Here is a 13,578-nt window from a genome sequence, read left to right on the forward strand (position 1 = left end):
TTCATATTATTTACATTATATGAAATTAACATTAAATTTAGTATGAGGTTGCTTTAATTATGTGGCAAATGATAATAAACACAAGAAAGATGGTACTAAAACCAAGGACAGGCACAGTGATCAGTCAGTATAGATATAAATCTATAAATAAATAAACCTCTGTCCATTATTTTTCATTTTTTAAGGACAGGCAATTGTGTTATATAAAAAATAAATTATAAAATGAAATAAAACGTGAAATAAAACCTGAGCTCAGTGCAGGGCCCTCCCAGGGTTGGTAGAGAGTGGCAATGCCCAGGACTGTCACTTAGGTAGGAGCACTGGGTGATATAATGGGAAAAAAATCGGGGATAAAAAAAAAAAAAAAAAAAAAAAAAAAAATCGATATTCAAATTTTGAATATCGATATTAAATCGGCTGGCAAAGTATCGCGATATATTGCCATATCGATATTTTTGCCCACCCCTAGTGTTACTCCAACTTTTGATATGTTAATGGAAAGTCCAAGGCGTCCAAAAGAACTCCGCCTGAGATCTGTGTTTCGTTTTAGATCCTCCCGACCCACCGGTGGACGTGGAGACTCACAACCCCACATCCAGCACCATCACTCTGACCTGGAAACCTCCCATGTACGATGGCGGTGCCAAGATCATGGGCTACGTCCTGGAAAAGCAGCTGAAGGGCGAGGACAAGTGGGAGAGGTGCAACGACTTCCTGGTCCCCGTTCTGTCCTACACCGTGAGAAGGCTGACGGAGGGGAAGGACTACGCTTTCCGAGTCAGAGCTGAAAATGCTGCCGGGGTCAGCGAGCCGTCACGCGGCACGCTGTTTGTTAAGGTCATGGACAGCGTTGGTAAGGGCCGAACCGGAGCCAAAGTCCAAACCGTTTCACAGTTTCAGAGTCAGGCCTCATGCAGGTCACACATTCAATGTTTTTACTTCATTCTTTATCCCAGATCCTCCGAAGGTTTTCCTGAGCGGGAACCTGCAGTCTGGTCTCCTCGTGAGGCGAGGTGGTGAGATCTGCCTGGACGCCAACATTTCCGGTGCCCCGTACCCTCAGATCACGTGGTACTGGAACAACCAGGAGATCCGGCCCGAGCCGCTCCGCAAGAGGCCCGAGAAACCCCTGAAGAAGAAGGTGGAGAAAAAGGAAGAGGAGGAGAAGAAGAAGGAGGAGGGCGAGGTGAAGAAGGAGGAGGGAGAAGCAGAAAAGAAGGAGGGAGAGGAGAAGAAAGAAGAGAAGAAGAAGGAAGAGGAGAAGAAAGAAGAGAAGAAGGAGGGAGAGGAGAAGAAAGAAGAGGAAAAGAAGGTGGAAGAGGCGGCTGCAGAGCCCGAGGTGGAGGAACCTGACTATCCAACCATCAATGAACGTCTGGCTGTCGACAACAGCCACAGGGGCGTCTCCTCCATCGTCATCAGGGACTCGGTCCGCCCCGATCACGGCGTCTACATGATTAAGCTGGAAAATGGCCACGGAGTTGCTTCTGCGACCTGCGAAGTCGCCGTGCTCGGTAAGAGTTCTGTTGGGTCTTATTTCCAGTTTTGATCTTTATTCATCTTGAACAAAACAATAAAAAAACACACCATACATCAACAACAATAATAAAGCACAACCAGTTTTGTTCAAGAAGGGACAGGAAGAAGCAAATGCTTATCTAGTCCGGCCCCTTCTTGCAATATAAGAATATCCGATATATAAAAGAATAATAATAGCAATAACAATAATAATAATAATAATAACAACAATAATACATATATACAGTATATACCCTTCTTCTTGACATATAAAAGTATGTCAATATAAAAGTAATTAAAAGACAAGTGAGTCAATAATAAAAGTAGCTAAAACGAAAGGCATCAAGCACAGTAGAGAAGAAAAAAAGTCAATGAAAAAAACAAAAACAATCACCATAATAAAAGTAGCTAAAAAAGAAAGAAAAGCATCATGTACAGAAGAAAATAAGACAATGCAAATCATGGTCATTATAACATCAATTGTTGGTAGTTCAGTATGAGAAGCTGCTTATAGCAGCGTTTGAATAGCCTGATGTTCTTGCAGACCTTCACACTTTCATGAAGATTGTTCCAGAGTGTTATACCATACACTGAAATGCACATCTTTTTCAATGTAGTATGAGCCATTGTCTGTTTAAAAGTGTGTTTATTCCGTAAATCATGAAAACCATCTCTTTTCCTGAATAACGTTTGGATGTTTCCAGGTAAACTATTATTCCAGGCTTTAAACATGGTCTGTGCCGTTTTGAATTTCACCAAATCTGGAAACTTGAGCAAATAAGAATTTAAAAACAAATTATTTGTATGATCTAGGTATCGTTTACGTTCATGTGTCGTCATTTACACTGAGAAGATGTCTCAGAGGCTCATGGATGACCGTCTCTGCCCACAGACACTCCTGGTCCTCCTGTGAACTTCAAGTTCGAGGATGTGAGGAAGAACTCTGTCATCTGCAAGTGGGACCCTCCTCTGGACGATGGCGGCAGCGAGATCCTCAACTACACCCTGGAGAAAAAGGACAACTCGAAGCTGGAGTTCGGCTGGAGCTGCGTCACCTCCACCCTGAGAGGGTGCCGCTACCATGTGCCCAAACTCATCGAGAAGAAAGAGTACATCTTCAGAGTGGTGGCTGAGAACAAGTTTGGCGCTGGTCCACCCTGCATCTCCAAGCCACTCGTCGCCAAGAATCCTTTCGGTGTGCAAATATTCCCTTTTTATTTGTTTGTGAGCCTCCATTCACAACAACAGACACATTTAACGTCTTGTCTTTGTCTTCAGAACCTCCCGAGGCTCCTGAGAAGCCAGAGATCGATGACATCACAGCGCACAGCATGCTGGTCACCTGGGAGGAACCAAATGACAACGGCAGCCCGATCCTGGGATACTGGGTGGAGCGCCGTGAGATCAACAGCTCCCACTGGGCCCGAGTCAACAGGTCAGGAGTCACCGGAGAGAAATATTTTTCTTTCCTCACGGTTTGAATAAAAACATTTAAAAAAGGACATACCGGTCGGTGGATGGTGTCGATACTCTCTTGTGTTCTGATCTTCAGGAACATGGTCGAAGACACTGAACTCAACGTTGAAGGTCTGGTGGAGGGACTGACCTACATCTTCAGGGTGGCAGCTGAAAACCAGGCCGGCCCCGGGAAGTTTAGCATTCCCTCCGAACCCAAAACAGCCCAGGCTCCCATCCGTACGTCAACTTCTCTAAATCCTTTTCTCAGTTTGTCTTTTAAAATCTGACAGCCTAACGTAACAACCAGCAGATGTTTGTAAAAATCTGAACAAATATGCCACGAGTAGGAGGTGTTTTTTTTACATCGTTCCCATGCGTTTCTTTGTGAACCGGCAGTGCCGCCTGGACCACCCGTTCCCAGAGTCGTGGAGACCACTGACCACTCCATTGAAGTTGAGTGGGATCCTCCCACTGACAACGGTGGAGGAGAGATCCTGGGATACCACGTAGACAAGGTCGGCATCGAGTCACCCCTCATATTGTAGTTGGAGGTTTTTACTTGTTAAAGGAGACCTTTTTTTTTTGATTTTTTTAAAACCAAACATGACCTCTCTTGAGCAAGTCTGCTTTAGAATATCATGGTTTCAATTCTCGCTAGTTATTGTCTTGGTTCTGTGGTTCTTCAGACGATTACTGGTACCAAAGACTGGTCCAGGTCTACAGAACGTCCCTGGAAGACCCGGAACTTCACTGTTTATGGAGTCCGCGAGGGAGCAAAATACCTGGTCCGAGTTATCGCCTGCAACGGTGCCGGAGAGGGAGCGCCTGGATTTACAGAGTCGGTGTATGTCCGTAATCCCGCAGGTCAGTTCAAAGACACAAGAATGAGATACAACTGCAATTTGTTTTGGCCAAATCCCATCTTTATAAGGGCTAAATAAGAATACAAGTCATATTTGGTTCCTTCCGTCTCCACAGAGATTCCAGTGATTGAGCTGGACCTTTCTGTGAAGAATGGCGTGATCATCAGAGCTGGAGAACACCTCCTCATACCTGCTACAGTCACAGGTAAACCGTATCCTACCATCACCTGGGCCAAAGATGACAGCAAGCTGGACAAAGACGGAGTGGAGATTCTCAGCGAAGGCAACAACAGCATTGTCTCCATCAAGAATGTGCAGAGAAAGGACTGCGGCAAATACACCATCTCTGCCTGCAATCCCAGTGCCATCAAATCTGCGTGGGTTCGAGTGGATGTGATGGGTGAGTGAGAGGCCGGGAAAGCTGCCAGGACTTTTGCCAGGGCATTTGAATGAACAGCAGATACTGATGATGCACAGACTAACACAAAACATTGCTTTTTTTTTCTCAGATGTCCCTGGACCCATTACAGACCTGAAGCCGGTTGTCGTCACTCGTAAGATGATTTTCCTGAACTGGGACGACCCTGAAGATGATGGCGGTAGCGACCTCACCGGCTTTATCGTGGAGAGAAGAGACGCCAACATGCACACGTGGAGACAGCCCATCGAGACTGCCTCCTCCAAGTGCGAGTGTGTCGGCATCATGGAGGGACAGGAGTACTATTTCCGTGTCATTGCCAAGAACAAGTACGGCATGGGCCCGCCTGTGGAGCTGGGACCCATCAAAGCCGTGGATCCACTGGGTGAGGAGACTGAAATGTTTTACAGTCCACAGATCAAACTTGAGAGCTGAATTTGTTTCCATGACAACATTGTTGTTGGTTCTTCAGGTCCACCATCGTACCCCGAAAAGTTCCACTACACAGAACGCACCAAGAACTCCATCACATTTGCCTGGAAGCCACCCCGCAACGATGGCGGCAGCCCGATCATTGGCTACACCATTGAGAAAAAGAAGCAGGACCAACAGGCCTTTGAGCCCTGTAACGCTGAGATGTGCCCTAACATGACCATGACCGTGGATGGCCTGGATGAAGACTGGATGTACGAGTTCAGAATCAAGTGTGCCAATCTCATCGGGGAGAGCGAGCCCTCCATCCCACTAACCGTCGTCATCCAAGACGATGAAGGTAAGAGTTGGGAACTCAAGCGCATCAATGGAGATGCTCTCCAGAGCAACCAGAAGGTTGAATTGTTCTGTCTCTGTCCTGTTCCCCTCAGTGGCTCCTGAGGTCCACATGCTGAAGCAGTTCAAGGCCGACACCATCACCGTGAAGAGGAATGATCCCATTGAGATCCCAGCTGCCATAATTGGACTCCCCATCCCAAAGATTGAGTGGACCAAGGACGACGTTGTGATCGCCGAGCCCGCCGAGCCCACCAAGCCCGCCGAGCCCGCCGAGCCCGCCGAGGCCACCGAGGCCACCAAGCCCACCGAGCCCACCGAGCCCAAGCCCCTTCTCATAGAAACGGCGGTGACCGGCAGGTTGAACGCCAAGACCACGCTATCCATTCCAGCTGCAAACAGGAAGGACCGTGGCACCTACACTGTAACTGCATCAAACAACATGGGCTCAGCCAAGCATACCCTCTACGTCATGGTTCTGGGTGAGTTGAAAACTCGACAAGCGACTCTGTGAATGAAAGTATGATGTGCAAGCATTTGTGTCCTGACTGAGGACTTCTTTCTCCATCAGACCGGCCAACTCCACCCAGGAATCTGACCGTTTCCAACATCAAAGCGGAGTCTTGCTACCTGAACTGGGAACCGCCCCTCGACAACGGTGGCAGTGAGTTGACCAACTACATTGTTGAGAAGAAGGAAGTGTGGACAGAGGAGCCAGAGGTGGAGGAAGGAGAGGAAGCTCCTCCTGAGCCACAGTGGGTGGAGGTCACCAGCAGCATCATTGAGAAGAAATATGGGGTATGTGCCAGTAACGGTAACACAGAAACAACAGAAATAGATAACAAAATAAGAGTCTACGAGTTTCCAGAGGTCACTCTGTGTCCTTCCTCTTCAGGTGTGGAACCTGGATACAAATAAGACATACATGTTCCGGGTCAAAGCCGAGAACCGCTACGGCAAATCTGACCCCTGCACCACAGAGGAAGTCAAGATTACAGACCCGTTCAGCCTTCCCGGCCCACCAGAGAAGCCAAAAATCGCAGAGTACTCCAAGACCTCCATGACACTGACATGGGAACCTCCCAGAGATACAGGAGGCTCCATGATCATCGGCTACTGGCTCGAGAAGAGGGAGAAAGGTGGTGCCTACTGGGCAAAAGTCAACAAGATGCCGGTCACCAAGAGGGGCTTAAAAGGCTGGGAACATCAGGTTAGTTAAGTTAAAAAGTCCCAGTAGACTTGTTCATAAGGCAATGAACACGACTGGTAGGACCTCGCAAATATTTGGCATCCATTGTTCACTTTTAGAGCCGTTGAGTACAACGAACATAATAAAAATGGACTCTACGGACGTTTTTTTAATGTAAACGACAGTGAACACCACTCCTCCTTTTTCTGTGTCAACCAGGCGACTCGTCTGATTGAAGGAACAGAGTACGAGTTCAGGGTTGCTGCCTGCAACTCAGCTGGAACTGGACCCTTCAGCCAGCCATCTGACTCTGCCTTCGCTGTCAATCCCATCAGTGAGTCGATCATCAACAAGTCCTCTGTCAGGAGGTGGGGAACGTAACTCCACTAACGTGTTCCATCGCTTCCCCTTTCAGCTCCTCCTGGCATGCCTGCTGCTCCGGAGATCGCAGACAAGACAAAACACAACGTCACGCTGACCTGGAAGCCACCTGAGAGCGACGGGGGAAGCCCCATCAAGGGCTACATCATCCAGATCCAGGACGAGGGCTCATCGGACTGGGTGAAGATCAATGACCTCGACAGCTTGCACCCCACCACAGAGTACACCGTGCCAAGCCTGCGCGAGCTGAAACGCTACCGCTTCAGAATCATTGCTGTCAATGACATCGGCGAGTCTGACCCCAGCCCCCGCACCAGTGAAGTCCTGATTGAGGATGTCCAGCGTATGTACATCTTTGAATTTTCAGGGCATTAAATACACATGAGTGTTACCCTTTGTCCCTCACTTGTGTCTTTGATGACGTCTCTTTTTCGCAGTTCCTCCCTCTCTCTCACTCGACGTGATGGCTGATGACCTGGTGGGCATCCGCGCTGGAGATCCGGTCAGGATCCCCGTCACCATCAAGGGTCGCCCTGTTCCTAAGGTGACCTGGGACTTTGAAGGCAAAGCCAAGACACATAAGAAGAACAAACTACACACGCTGCCAGTGGACTCTACGGTAAGACCTTCACACCGCCATATTACCTCTCTTTGGTGACCTTCAAAGTTCAGGATTTATTTTTGTCCTGTAAAGCAGTGGTCCCCAACCTTTTCTGTACCGCGGACCGGTTTAATGTCTGACAATATTTTCACGGCCCAATCTAAAGGTGTAGCTGATAAAAGCTAAATAAAATGACCGGCATTAAAAACTGTGGTATTTTCGCTATAGTAGTAGTAATAATAATAATAATAATAATAATAATAATAATAATAATAATAATAATAATAATAATAATAATAATAATAATAAAAAACAATCAGTTTTGAAGAAATAAAATGAAATAATGGAAATTGTAAATTACCTATAATATCAGTGTTTCTATAAATGTGTTTTTATGTTTGTTTTCTCATTAACGTTATTTAAAGCCAGGCTTTTATTTTATTGTTATATATTAAGTCCAAGGAATAAAAAAATTGTGAACCATCAGTTTGAGAGTCATCCATCATCAGTCAGGGATTCTACAGAAATAATTTTTTAATTAAAAAAAAAAAAAAAAAAAAAATTTTTTTTTTTTTTTTTTTCTTTTCTCTCTGTGCGGCCCGGTACCAAATGACCCACGGCCCGGTACCGGGCCGCGGCCCGGGGGTTGGGGACCACTGCTGTAAAGACCTCTTGAAAAGCTCTTGAAAAACAAGCAGCTTAGAGAAAATACTTTCTGGATTAAATACCAGCATCGGCCATAGAGGTCAAGTGTGCTCCTGCTGTGGGTGAAGGGTTTAACCGTCCTCGTGTCTACAGGTCGAGTCTACAGACACCACCTCCGTTGTCAACATCCCCGTGAGCCTCAGGACCCACTCTGGACGTTACACCATCACCGCCAAGAACAAGTCTGGACAGAAACACATCAACGTCCGTGTCATCGTCCTCGGTAGGTCCATGACTGTTGTGTACGGAAACGTGTCGGATCTTGTCTGGACGAACGCCGTAGTGTCCACAGATGTCTGATTGTGCTTCTGTCCCTGTCTTCAGATGTTCCTGGACCTCCGAAGGATCTGAGGGTCACAGACGTCTCTCGGTCAACCATGAGGCTGATCTGGAAACTTCCCGATACTGATGGAGGGGAGAGAATCAAGAGCTACTATATTGAAAAGAAATCCGTCAATGACAAGGCCTGGACCAAGGTGAACGTGGCCACGATGTCGATTAGCTGTTATGTTTGATTACGTTTAATAACCTGTTAACTAACAGTTAATATTTTTTTTAACTTTTATGTATATTTACAACTTCTATTGTTACAGCAACGCACTTAATTTAACCCCTTTTAATCACAATGTTATCGGTTTTAGGTGCTTGTTATTGATCGACTTATGCATTGCATGATTTGTATCCAGGTGAACGCAGCCTGTGCCAGCCAGGCCTTCGTGGTCCCGGGTCTGCTGGAGGGCCAGGATTACCTGTTCAGGGTCAAGGCGGAGAACAGACTGGGATTCGGCCCGTACACAGTCACCACCGATCCCGTTCGAGCCAGAGACCCCATCTGTGAGAGCACTCCTGCTATTCCAGCCACACGCAGCCGTGGTGTTTGGAGATGTGGCAGCACTAATACTAATGTTCCTCTTCTTCAGATCCACCTGACCCCCCCACCAAGCTGAAAGTGAACCTTGTGACGAAGAACACCGTCACTCTAACCTGGGAGCCTCCCAAAAACAACGGCGGCTCCCCAGTGAAGCATTACATCATCGAGCGTTTGAGTTGGGACACCACCAGCAAGCAGAAGGAGACCTGGAAGCAGTGCAACAAGAGAGACGTGGAGGAGCTCACCTTTGTGGTTGAGGACTTAAAGGAGGTCAGTCAACACATCTCAGCCTCATTTAGTCAGTGGTTGAGAGTTGAGTGTAAAAAGTTGTGACAGATTACTCATTTAAACATACAGATTTAAAAAAAGGATGGGATCAAAATGTATCCCTGAGGAGCTCCAAAAGTAATTGATTGTGGAAAAAAAGAGGAAGTGATGTACAAATTATGTAAATGATGCACATGAACTTTTCCTCCACCTGAAAGATACCAGTTAATGCTGTAGAGTGGAGCTGGATTCATTGGTCACCGTTCTGTAGGGATGCATATAGTTTTATATTTCTGACCTTGACTTTGATGGTTCGTTTCATCAATTTGCAGGGAGGAGAATATGAGTTCAGAGTAAAAGCAGTGAACGCTGCTGGACCTGGGCGAGCCTCCGCCACAGTCGGACCCATGGTCATCAAGGATCAGACGTGTAAGTGACTTCAGCTGTTGAGTTTCAGTTTAAAAAAAATCTCTTTCAAAACCTGCCACGATCTTGAATCTTGGATTTGACTATGTTTTTGAATGCCTTCTTTATCTGTCCAGGTGCTCCCACCATCCAGATGCGTGAGGCTTTGGAGGGTGAAGAGGGCTGTGACGTCAGCATGGTCGCCAAAGTGAGCGGCTGTCCCTTCCCAACACTCACCTGGCACCAGGCCAGCGTGGCCAAACCTGAGGAGAAGGTGCCAGTCCACTATGACCAGCACATCAACAAACTGGTGACCCAGGACAAATGCACGCTGCTTATCCAGGCGGCCAACAGGCACGACAGCGCCCTCTACAGCCTGACGGCCAGCAACAGTCTGGGAACCGTCACCAAAGCCATCAAGCTGTCAGTCCTGGGTGAGAAGACCAGACCTTAACACTTGATGTCTTTATGAGTTTCTGATGGCTCAGTTTCAGAAAGTGCAACATAATTACTACTAGGGATGTTAACAATTAATCGATTTTCGATTAATTGCCGTTATGAAATTACCTGATTAAAATTAACGATTACAATTAATCTATTTATTTATTTATTTTTTTCGTTTATTTTCACCAGCTGGTATTACGCCCGGACCACATTTAATGCGACACAACGCGCTGCGCCGCGCACATAAAGTTAGAAGAAAGAGACGGCGGATATGTTTGGTTTTAGTAACATCATGCTCAGGCAATGAGTCTGCAATGGCCCAGGCGGGAGACACATGTAGCTCAGTGCTTAACTTCTATTTTTAATCCACTCTATATTCTTCTGGTTGTTCTCCGATATGCTCACCTAAAGCCTGAATTATGGTTCCACCTTAAATCGACGCAGAGCCGCCGTAGCCTACGGCGTCGGCTCTGCGTTGTTGTAACGCGGAACCATAAATCAGACTTCACCCGGTACATACATAGGTTTCTCTAAACATCTGTTCCCGCTACAGTTTTAACTAAAAGAAAATGTGCTCCAATACAGCAGGTCTCATAATTTTATTTTGAACACTGCCAAAACTCTAACTTAAAACGTAACTAGAACTTAAAATTTGCTTGACACAAATGACACTATTATGGCTGCTGCTACTACTAATAGCCTTGATTGTATCTCAGATCGGGGAAAAACGCTGCTTATCAACTAATCGATGATCGATCGATAAGGTTATCAACTGTCAATTAATGAAATAATTGATAATTTGCATCCCTAATTACTACTAGACAAAAATGATTAAACATGTTGTAGCTGTCCAGAGCAGATCCATAGCGACTCCTCTCCCTTCATCTGCAGGACCCCCAGGCCCACCCGTCGGACCCGTCAAGTTCACTGAGGTGTTTGCGGACAGGATCGGCCTGGCCTGGGGCCCTCCCACAGACGATGGCGGATCCAAGATCACCAACTACGTCATTGAGAAGCGTGAGGACAACAGGAAATCCTGGGTCCACGTCTCCAATGACCCCAAAGAGTGCGCCTACGTGGTCATGCGCCTCACAGAGAACCACGAGTACGAGTTCAGAATCATGGCTCAGAACAAGTTTGGAGTCGGCCCCCCTGTGGTCAGCGAGCCTGAGAAGGCCAGAAACCTTTTCAGTGAGTTTATCATCAGAACGCCACTAAAATATTGGTAGTGTCTCATATTCTTGAGTTTTGAAGACTTATCTGTCCTCTTGCAGCCGTTCCGGGTCAGTGTGAGAAACCTACAGTGACTGATGTCTGTCTGGAGTCCATGACCGTCAACTGGGATGAGCCCGAGTATGACGGCGGCTCCCCCGTCACCGGCTACTTCATCGAGAAGAAGGAGACAACCTCCAAGCGCTGGACTCGCGTTGCCCGCGAGCCGATCAGGGCGCTCCCCCTGGGCAACTACTGGGACGTCACCGGGCTGCTGGAGGGTTCCACCTACCAGTTTAGGGTCATTGCCGCCAACGCCGCTGGCTGCGGTCTGCCCAGCGTGCCTTCAGACCCCATTCTCTGCAGAGACCCCATCAGTAAGACAAGCATGTTCAAATGTGTTTGTTCGGTTAATGTTGCAACAGACCTACAACAGCAGTTCCTCTTGCGTGTGCAGTGCCTCCAGGCCCACCGACACCAAAGGTGACGGACTGGACGAAGTCAACTGTGGACGTGGAGTGGATCCCTCCAGTGATAGACGGCGGGTCGAAGGTGACAGGCTACATCGTAGAGTTCAAGGAGGTGGACAAGGAGGAGGAGGAGAAGAAAGCTAAGAGGAGGCTGCTGCTGACCGGTGCTGAGGAGGAGGAGAAGGAGCCCGAGACCGACGAGGGCTGGACGAAGGTAGAGAGGAAGCTTGACGGGTTTCACTTAGAAACCTCTTACGATGGCACACGTTTGCAAGGACTTTCCTCACGCGTTCTGGTTCTAATGGCATTTGTGTCTCTCATCGTTGTCCAGGCCAAAGACACTGAGATCAGAGGGACCAAGTTCGTGGTGAGCGAGCTGAAGGAAGGCGGTCTGTACCGCTTCAGGGTCCGAGCTGTGAATGCTGCCGGAGTGGGAGACCCGGGACTTGTGGCTGAGCTGATCGAAACCAAAGACAGAACAAGTACGATTTAGATCACAACGTATTTCACACACCGTGACGTATGGCAGTATGGACAAAAAAATAATAATCCCTGTCCTCTAGTTCCTCCTGAGATGGACCTTGATGCCTCGGTGAAGGAGAAGATCGTGGTCCATGCTGGTGGCACCATCCGCATTATCGCCTACGTGTCCGGTAAACCCGCTCCAAAGATCACCTGGTGCCGGGATGATGGTGAGGTGCCCAAAGAAGCTGTGGTGGAGGAGACAGGCATCTCCAATTCCCTGATCATCAAGAACTCCAAACGCCAGCACCAAGGTGTCTACACGCTGAGCGCCAAGAACGAGGGCGGAGAGAGGAAGAAGGCCGTGATTGTTGAGGTCCTGGGTGAGTCACTGAAAGCGGCTGAAAAACTGTTATCACACAAAAAAAAATTAACAGAATGAAATTTTCAACCCCGAGTGTCTGACTTTGTGTTCCCCCTCCGAACCTCCAGATGTTCCTGGAAAGGTCGGCCTTCCCTTCAGTGGGGAAAATTTGACCAGCGACTCCTGCAAGCTGACCTGGTACTCCCCAGAGGATGACGGCGGCTCAGCCGTCACCAACTACATCATCGAGAAGCGAGAGTCTGACCGCATGGGCTGGACCTCAGTGTCCTACACAGTGACGAGGAACAACGCCGTAGTGCAGGGACTCAATGACGGCAAGGGCTACTTCTTCAGGATTGCGGCTGAGAACATCATCGGCATGGGACCGTTCATCGAAACCGACAGGATGGTTCTCATCAAAGACCCCATCTGTGAGTCGGTCACATGGACACGTAGAACACTAGAAGTACTCAGTCAGGAGATGTGGTGCTGAAGCTGCACTGCAGATGCTTTTTAAGGGATAAAGAAGAATTTGTATTTGTATTTTTGTATTTATTTATTTAGCACAATTTAAAAAAAAAAATAGTGCAAGGAGGGAACGAAGCCCAGAGGGCTTGTACAGAGTTCCACTCCCGTCATCTACTGTAAACAGAAAATTAAATGTACAAACAGGAAAACTCTAATTATAAACATGAAAAGAAAAAAAGGATACATAATAGAGAATACATTGAAAAATTAGGACATGAGATGTTTTTTCAGCAATTTTTTGAAGGATATAAATGACAATGTGGACCTCAGAGACATATCTAAATTGTTCCAGAGTTTAGGACCTCTAAATGAAATATTAAACTGATGAGAAGATGTTCGACAGAAGGGTAAATGTAGATTGACACTGTGTCTAGTTGAGTATGAATGCAAGTCAGATGAAAAACTAAAGAAATTATTAAAGGTGTCCGGAAGATCTTGCTTATTGTTGATAAACTTGTGCACAAATAAACATAAGTGAAGGCAATGTTTGTTTTTGTTTTTTCTCTGGGAGGTGGAATACCACATCAGAGAACTAAATGATGAAAACTAGATATTAGGGCACAGTATCATTTCATATGTAGACCATAATGTGTAGAACTTAATATGCCCCTATATAAATGTTGTTTGCAGTCATACAGGAAGTGTCATTTGATT

The 13,578-nt window shown here is 46.9% G+C and overlaps 1 protein-coding gene across 1 annotated transcript in view; it reads left to right on the forward strand.

Annotated features, from left to right (window-relative positions):
* ttn.2 (titin, tandem duplicate 2) overlaps positions 1-13,578 on the forward strand; it is a 201,301-nt gene that overhangs the window by 123,089 nt on the left and 64,634 nt on the right. Inside the window, exons 155-184 of the mRNA XM_061722952.1 lie at positions 551-853; positions 957-1,186; positions 1,253-1,514; positions 2,411-2,713; positions 2,797-2,953; positions 3,071-3,213; positions 3,373-3,491; positions 3,663-3,840; positions 3,955-4,239; positions 4,349-4,642; positions 4,730-5,029; positions 5,121-5,260; positions 5,339-5,507; positions 5,597-5,823; positions 5,921-6,235; positions 6,434-6,548; positions 6,630-6,938; positions 7,033-7,214; positions 7,995-8,124; positions 8,226-8,377; positions 8,588-8,735; positions 8,822-9,042; positions 9,372-9,468; positions 9,582-9,878; positions 10,780-11,079; positions 11,163-11,477; positions 11,558-11,784; positions 11,902-12,052; positions 12,134-12,415; positions 12,525-12,827. Coding sequence (XP_061578936.1) covers positions 551-853; positions 957-1,186; positions 1,253-1,514; positions 2,411-2,713; positions 2,797-2,953; positions 3,071-3,213; positions 3,373-3,491; positions 3,663-3,840; positions 3,955-4,239; positions 4,349-4,642; positions 4,730-5,029; positions 5,121-5,260; positions 5,339-5,507; positions 5,597-5,823; positions 5,921-6,235; positions 6,434-6,548; positions 6,630-6,938; positions 7,033-7,214; positions 7,995-8,124; positions 8,226-8,377; positions 8,588-8,735; positions 8,822-9,042; positions 9,372-9,468; positions 9,582-9,878; positions 10,780-11,079; positions 11,163-11,477; positions 11,558-11,784; positions 11,902-12,052; positions 12,134-12,415; positions 12,525-12,827 — 6,654 coding nt within the window. The remainder of the gene's footprint in view (positions 1-550; positions 854-956; positions 1,187-1,252; positions 1,515-2,410; positions 2,714-2,796; positions 2,954-3,070; positions 3,214-3,372; positions 3,492-3,662; positions 3,841-3,954; positions 4,240-4,348; positions 4,643-4,729; positions 5,030-5,120; positions 5,261-5,338; positions 5,508-5,596; positions 5,824-5,920; positions 6,236-6,433; positions 6,549-6,629; positions 6,939-7,032; positions 7,215-7,994; positions 8,125-8,225; positions 8,378-8,587; positions 8,736-8,821; positions 9,043-9,371; positions 9,469-9,581; positions 9,879-10,779; positions 11,080-11,162; positions 11,478-11,557; positions 11,785-11,901; positions 12,053-12,133; positions 12,416-12,524; positions 12,828-13,578) is intronic.

Source organism: Cololabis saira, chromosome 6, assembly GCF_033807715.1.
Source record: "Cololabis saira isolate AMF1-May2022 chromosome 6, fColSai1.1, whole genome shotgun sequence".
In the NCBI taxonomy this organism is placed as follows: domain Eukaryota; kingdom Metazoa; phylum Chordata; class Actinopteri; order Beloniformes; family Belonidae; genus Cololabis; species Cololabis saira.